The sequence below is a fragment of the Taurulus bubalis genome, assembly GCF_910589615.1.
Source record: "Taurulus bubalis genome assembly, chromosome: 1".
Lineage (NCBI taxonomy): Eukaryota > Metazoa > Chordata > Actinopteri > Perciformes > Cottidae > Taurulus > Taurulus bubalis.
Genome location: NC_136589.1, coordinates 10,537,457 through 10,545,240, shown reverse-complemented (window position 1 = coordinate 10,545,240; position 7,784 = coordinate 10,537,457). Strand labels below are relative to the sequence as shown.

The following is a 7,784-nucleotide window of genomic DNA, read 5'->3' as shown; positions in this document are numbered from 1 at the left end:
AATGCAATGTTTTCTTCTTTACACATCCAGCCTACCTGCCTCTTTCTCCTACCTTTTACCCTCTCTCCCCCTCTTCCTCTCCCATAACCAGGTTACAAGAGAGGGAGGGAGGAACTGAGTGACTTTTTTCTTCAATGAAATCCACCTGCTCCTCATCTCTGTTGTATTAGAGAGATATTTCCAAGCAGGATTCACATCAAAGCCGACATGGAGCGTCAAGAGAGAAGACTGCCTATAGCTTTCCTCCTTTTTCTGCCTCTTCTGTCTGTCAGCTGTGTCTCCAATAAAAAAACTACAGGTAAATCTAAAAGAAAATCAATTCAAGACTGTTTATAGATTAAAATAGACTTGTCATCCACTAGGTGAGTTTTAAGTGACGTTTTACATGTTTTAGAAGGTGAGGTTTGCAGTGTAGTTAGGAAACATTTGCAACCCTAACCTAGCATTTATTTTTCACTGTATTTGTAACTCTTCCCCACTGTTTTGTGCAGTCTCCTGGTGTGTGTTGTCTGACGTCGAAGAGCAGAAGTGCCTGGATTTGGCCGGGAACGCCACAGCTCAGAAAATCAGAGGAACTTTACTATGCGTCCGTGGCCTGAACACCAGAGACTGTATGAACAAAATCAAGGTACCTGAAGAAAAAAGGATAGGAAAGTGGATTGTCCAGTTTACATTACATAATATGACCAGTTTAACCTCCATTAATTACTCAAATTTTGTTGAGTTTTTGGAAGCGAGGATATAATAAACAGACATATTTCACCTGATCCTCAACAGTTCTTCTGGTCAATTTAGTTGTACACCATCTCAATATGTCCATATGTTTTTTTTCAGAAATAATTGGTAATTTAACATGGCCCAAACAGGACATGCTTGTGTTGTGAATCTTCAATGTTTGTTACCATTTCAGACAATTTGTAATAAGCGACATTTGAAATTGACTAAATAAATGTGTTTTTTTGTCAGAATGGGACAGCAGATGCAGTCTCCATGTTTGCCGATGACGTCTATGCTGCTGGCCTCTGCCACGGCCTGGAGCTGGCTGCAGGAGAGTCCCACAACGGAGTTGGTAAGTCACAGGTTTGAGCATTACTGTACTGAAGCCTCAGCACCTTAACTAATGTAAGTCACTGAAGATGAGGTCATGGTTATACCCAAACAAGTATTTATGCTTGCTAGGGCGACATATACAGATGTAGGCACATCATTATTTGTGTCTTGTCTCTTTATTAATTACTATATTACTTTTTTTTTCCAAGCACCGCTGATTTGACAAATGATTCCCACATGCTTTCTCCAGATGGTGTGAGCTACTACGTGGTGGCAATGGCTCGTCGTTCCTCCTCAGACCTGTCCCTGCTGGAGATGCATGAGCGCAGCTCCTGTCACCCCGGCATGCGCACCACGGTGGGGTGGACTGTTCCTATTGGCTACCTGGTCAACACGTCCCAGATCAGAATTGGGGAGCAGTGCAACTTCCCCAGAGGTGAGACAGAGCGGGATGGGCTCAGGGAGGTGAGGCGACGTAGAAGTGTACGCGTGTGCTGACGTGTGAAAGCAATATGAGCGGCTCAGTGGGAGGAAGGAGGGAGCGGTGATGTGAAAGAAAGAGTGAAGGGATTCAGGGGGTGAGAGGAGAAGAGTTCGAGAACAGTGCATCTGTCTTTGTAAACGTGAGAGAGTGTGAGAGTTTAACAATGAACAGAAAGACATATTAGGAGATGGTAATTTCATTTAAGAGAGGGAAAAGGAAAGATGAGGCTAGCAATATTTAGCCTAGTTTTCTTTTCATCAATAAATCCCATGTCCCAAAAAATGAATTGATCCCACAAAAGAGTATTATGTTTGTATTTTTGTCAATCTGAAATATCCAAATACGTTTTGCCACAGAGCGTCACTGTTGTGCCAAACAACAGTGTTGCACTTGGTGACATGCTCCTTTAATATGAAAAAATGGGCACTGTAGTTAATTTTGAGTCACTAGACCAGAGAATGAAATCTCTATTAATCTGCATCTGAAAATAGTCAGCTGGAGATTATTACAGCAATATTTTTGTCTTTACAGAAATTAAACTACATATTTGTGACCCATAATAAAAGTTTTCCATCCACAGTTGTAATCAATGCATTTGGAGTTGAGCGCCGCAGAGAGGGTAGCGTTGAAAGTATTAAGATGCCTCTTATTGTTTTTTTGACATTTCATGTGAGCTGTATAAAATAAGAAAATATATAGAAAATCAAATTGCATCTAAAAAACAATTCTGCTACCTTACAGTGTTATTTCCATTGTGATTGTCTAGTTCTTTGTATTGCAGCAGGCAGGAAAAAAGACAAGCTACAATACTACAACACTACACAACAAGAAAAATGAAAAACACCTTATAGGACAATTACTACTTACTTACTAACATCAAACAGATAATTACCAGAGAATATATTTAAAAGACCCTAACTAATGCAACTAATGATTATTTTCATTATCAATACATCTGCTAATTACTTTTACAATGAATGAATTATTTGGCATACAAAATTTGAAAAAATGGCTGTTACAATTTCCTAAAGCCGAGTCTATTCAGTACATCACATAAAACAAAGAAAAGCAGCAAGTCAACTTAACTTAGAAGCTAAAACTGAAGAAAATGTGTCATTAATATTCAATTGTCAAAGAAGTTCTCAATTCATTTTGAGTTAATTAATAAATCAAGTGTTTTGGCTGGAAGGGTTGGTTGCAGTTTGACCCTTCTTTTTAACACTCCACTTCCACAGAGGACTGACTTAATTAAACAATAATGTATCCTCCTTCAACCTTTCCTATTCTTCCTCCTAACTCATTCTTTGTCTTTCTCACCAGCCGTTGGCAACTTCTTTGGTTACAGCTGTGTGCCGGGTGTAATGGACTTCCAGCACGACCCGAGAGGCAACAACCCCAAGAACCTGTGCGAGGCCTGTATAGGAGACGACAACGACAGACACATCTGTGCCAACAACCACAGAGAGCGGCACTATGGAGAAGCAGGAGCACTGAGGTACAACGCTGACATTAATAACATGGGAAATAATATGCTAACGAAACCCAGAGGTGGAGTATTTAAAACCTCTGCCTCTGTGTCTCCCCTCGTTTTCATCTAGTTCAGCCTACTCTCTCCATAAATAAAAAAAAGAAGTAATTAAAGCTGCCTTCTCTGAAAAAAATAATGCAGTGATGAAAGTAATAATATCGTGATGAATGATTCATGACCCTCATGGGTGTTTTCGGGTCTGCAGAAGAACATGGTGGTAACAGACACAAACTCTGTAAATTCTTTAGACTGCAAACAGTTTGGATTATCAATTACTGTGTGCTTGTAAATGTAAATTTCCCTCAATGCCTGCATGTTATAATTGTAGACAATACCATTTCATTCACAAGTCACATATACAGTATATTACTGTGTGTTACAGTGCAGTATTGCTAAGTAAACTCGCCTTTAGCGGAGTAGTTTAGTGTGTGCAACAATAGGCGGCAGAGGGAGTTTACTTATGGCCTCCAGAGGCATGCTGTTACAACAGCACATTCCCGAGTGTGCTAATCTCCACTTTCTTCATCTAATTATAGATTAAATGTGTCTGATTATTCATGTGTTTTATGTTTTTCTTTCAGGTGTGTGGCAGAGAACCTCGGCGACGTGGCATTTGTCAAACACACAACAATCTTTGACAATTTGGACGGTCAGTGTTAATATGCATATAAAAAAAACTACACCACTGGTTACATAATGATATTATTTTATAATTTAAATGGTGTATGATTAGGTTACTCGGGGCCAACAGAGAGAGAGAGAGAGAGAGAGAGAGAGAGAGAGAGAGAGAGAGAGAGAGAGCGAGAGAGAGTGCGAGTCCATGTATTAGACACAGGATGTCAGTGTTTCACAATGTTTCTCTTCAGAGTCTTTCACAGTCTGTGAAATTAACACATTATATGTGAGACAGCCACAGACAAAGAAACAGATGGATCACAATAAGAAGGAAAGATAATATAAGTGAAAAAAACAAAAAGATATGAAACAGACAGGAAGGGGAACGACAATGTTTCAGAAATGTTTGTCCAGCACAAAAATGGCCCAATTCTTTGTTTGCTGCATCTGCTTCTCCACTCTGGGCAACATCCCAAATTAATGGTGATCATTATCACAGTCACGCTACACAGACTCTGCTGGTACAGCCGAGAAGGAGCAGTTTGACACCAGCTCCACAAACAGTGTAGCCGTCTAACGAAGCATGCTTTTTCATATGCTTCAGAAACGTCCAAGGTCAGAGTAATTAACAGAGGTCAATACAACACAGGAGGTCTGTGTTGTTGTCAAGGGAAGGAGGAAGTAGCTTCAAGATGGACTATCTTTTGCCTCTAATTTGTTTGGCTAAATGTGTGCTTTTTAGATGGCCAACCAGATCTCTCAAAATTCAAAAACCGTCTTGTTGGACGATACGTTTCCCCAGTCCAAGCCACTAATATTGACCTAAACTCTGATTTCAAACCACCTTGGCTCCCACACAGTCTTGAACATATATTTATTTTACTGTAACCCCACAACATAATGTGATTATCTAAGTCCCACCCCTTTCCTTTGATTGTAAGGTTGCTACTAGAAGCTAATTAGCCAGGAATGCTAACGGTTGCAGCTTACGTTAGGGCAAATGAACATGCCGTGTAATCCATTCCTTACACTTTTTTTCCTTGTATTTTTGGTTTTGGAGAGGGCTAAAAAAGATGCCACCCTCGAAACTCTTCCCACAGCCTACACATTATAGAGTTACTAAAGCCCAGTGGACAATGGCTTTGGCATGTGGACAAATCCAAAACTCGACAGGCCTGCAAACATTGAGGGACCGGGTTTAGCAGTAGTCCACTTCATTAATAATAGAATTTTCAATAAATATCTCTCTTTCATTTTTACTACCTTACATGATAATGCTGCTAAATGGGAGTGGGAGTTGGGAATGGACTTAAATAATAAAACCGGACACTCCTCTGCGGCCCAGGTAAGAACCAGGAGTCCTGGGCCCTGGATCTGGAGCTGGAGGACCTGAAGCTGCTGTGCCCCGATGGAACCGAGGCGGACCTGGAAGAGTTTGAACGATGCCACCTGGCAGCTGTCCCAGCTAACGCTGTGGTGGTGCGTGCGGAGGACAAGTGTCGCGTCTGGAAGTACCTGGAGCGTTTACAGGTGGGTGTGGACCGAAATTGCATCATCCGCGTGTGAGTCTCCAGATTTGTGTGGTTATGCCTGTCTCATATCTCTTTGGAGTCTGTGGTATCGATCAGCAGGTCTCAGAGTACAGGTATCTGCTAAACTGTCATCCTTCTTCCTTACTGAGTTTGTGTGTGGGGGGGAGATGGCAGGATGACTGATGCGTCCTGCGCTGATCCCCTGGCCATACCCAAAGAAACACACACACACACACACACATACATACACAAAGCACGCCAACGCACAACCAGCATGCCCTCAGCATCAAGTCCTATTACTCTCTCTCTCTGCGTCTCTCTCTCTCTCTCTATCTCACTCTCTCTCTCTCTCTCTCTCTCTCGTCTGCAGAATGCGTTTGGCAACTCCACCGAGGGCTTCCGCCTGTTCAGCTCAGCAGGCTACGGCGAATCCGATCTGCTCTTTAATGATGCCACCCACCACCTGCAGAGGGTTCTGGGTAGCTACACTTCTTGGCTGGGCCCCACTTACACCACCATGCTGCAAGCCTTCGAGTGTGAGGGTAAGAGTGATGATGTCTCTTTGCTTGTGTAAAGGATGTTTATGTGGATCTGTCGATGAAGGCGAGTGGCTAAGTGGCTGGAGGAGTGTTTTCTCCTTTCTGTGTGTGTGTGTGTGTGTGTGTGTGTGTGTTTCCACTGCAGCTGTTCTCATTATTGCGCTTTCCTTCCAACAGGCTTCTGCTGATGGAGCAGGAGGATGACATCCAGCATGTCAACTTCCACCCCGTCCCTCCATCTCCTTCCCACCGTTCTGCCTCCCCTCGCCGCCATCTGTGCCCCTCTGCCACTCCGTCTCGCCATCTCTCATCGTCTCTGCTTTGCTTCATGTGTTTGTGTCCTCCCTGAATTTCACCACCCATTCTTTACTATCATGCCCTTGTCCTTCTTTAACATAGTGCTCCACTCTAGTGTACCGGCTGGTACATCGCTAAGAGGGGCTAATCAGCTAAGAAATGTCCCCGAAAATGAGCTTAGGTTTTAAAATGACACTGGGAAGAAAGAGTGGGAAATAAAACTGGGAATTAAAAAACAATAAAATAGAATTGAAGTGCAAATTAACAAGTTGTAGTTTTCATTGTTTTGACAGATTGTGTCTCTGAAAAAGAGGATGTTGATACAGACTTGAATGGAAATACCACATATTCTCCAATATTGATTAAAAAAAACAGTCCTGTTAAATGTTTCAATATGTTTGTCAGGAAATTGTGTTCGTCGAAGCATCAGTACGACCCATTCACCCCACACCCTCCTCACACAGGGTCTGTCTCTGGCACTGAACAACTGGGTGCTATAACTCTGAGCTTAGAGGTCTTAGTTACTGTGTGTGTGTGTGTGTGTGTGTGTGTGTGTGTGTGTGTGTGTGTGTGTGTGTGTGTATATAGACTTTGTTCGCACAGCTGTTATAACCTAATTGGCAGTCTAGCACATCATACTGTGTGTGTGTAAGAGAGGAAACTGTGTGTGTGTGTGCAGGTGTCTGTATGTGTGTTATTGTGTTGATAGGGCTGCTGCTTTCCCATGGCTTGTAGCATTTTGCATTGGATCACTGCTTTCTCACGTCTGGTATGGTGGACTGTACTATGAGAGCTCGCAGTGCATTGTTACACGATACAGTGAGGAGAAACTGGATTAGGGCTTGGGCTGCCTCCAGTGACCCTCGAGTGAGTTTTTTGTGTCTAAAAGCTTTGATAATTTTCTCATCTGTGACATTTGCATCACCCAGACCACCCAAACTGTCTTCAATGCCTACTTTGTCTGTCCTGCTTCACTACGTAGAGGAATAGGTGGTCGTCTGCTGCATTTTTCTACAATTTAGCATTTATACTTTAAGGTTGCTCATAATAGCAAGACCTTGATAATGATAGAAGTTACTAACAGGAGGATGTCCAAGGCTGGTCTTAGAGGAATACATTAGTCAGTGCAGTGTGTGATATTATCAAATAATTATTATGAAGAAGAGTGTTACTGAATAAATGAACTATGAAAAAATGGTGATTGTCAAAAAATCCATTTCATTTTCTGATATGTTTAAGGAAGGGTAATTAAAGAGTCACAGTTCAGCGTGTTTAAAGCTTCACTTGACCCACAGAATCATGCGCTGTGAAATGTATACGGACTGTAATGCTTTAATTGCCATCTCCATCTTTATTATTTGTTTTATGTTCTGCACCACAGAGCTCGGCAATAAACTGATAAACCGGTTGAAGTTACCTCGTCAACCAGTTTTCTTTACCTCATCGTAGTGGAAGAAATCCATCGAGTTAGAACTAATACAACAGATACAGGATGTATTTGCAGTCTTGCTGAGGCAATGCCTTCTCTTTGAAATGAAATACTGTCACATTTCATAATGTATGGGTTACATTGTGGCTCTTGACGGCAAAAAAAACTCCCCAAGTGTGAATGTGCGAGATGAAAGACGCCACAATTCTTGAGAGAAGCAATCATTTGCACCTCATTTGCGAAGGGTAAAGGCATGACTGGCTGAGCTAGTTCAGTTTTGTACCATTATTGTTGTTTCTGCTGATGTCCG

At 42.0% G+C, this 7,784-nt stretch overlaps 1 protein-coding gene across 1 annotated transcript; it reads left to right on the top strand.

Moving 5' to 3' along the window:
- Positions 1-207: 207 nt before the first annotated feature.
- Positions 208-5,936, top strand: otomp (otolith matrix protein; the record flags this gene model as incomplete). The annotated part of the gene is made up of 9 exons (XM_079230639.1): positions 208-298; positions 492-628; positions 967-1,069; positions 1,301-1,486; positions 2,855-3,029; positions 3,644-3,711; positions 5,023-5,207; positions 5,580-5,751; positions 5,926-5,936. The coding sequence occupies 9 exons, from the start codon at positions 208-210 to the stop codon at positions 5,934-5,936; spliced, it is 1,128 nt and encodes a 375-aa protein (XP_079086765.1).
- Positions 5,937-7,784: the final 1,848 nt, after the last annotated feature.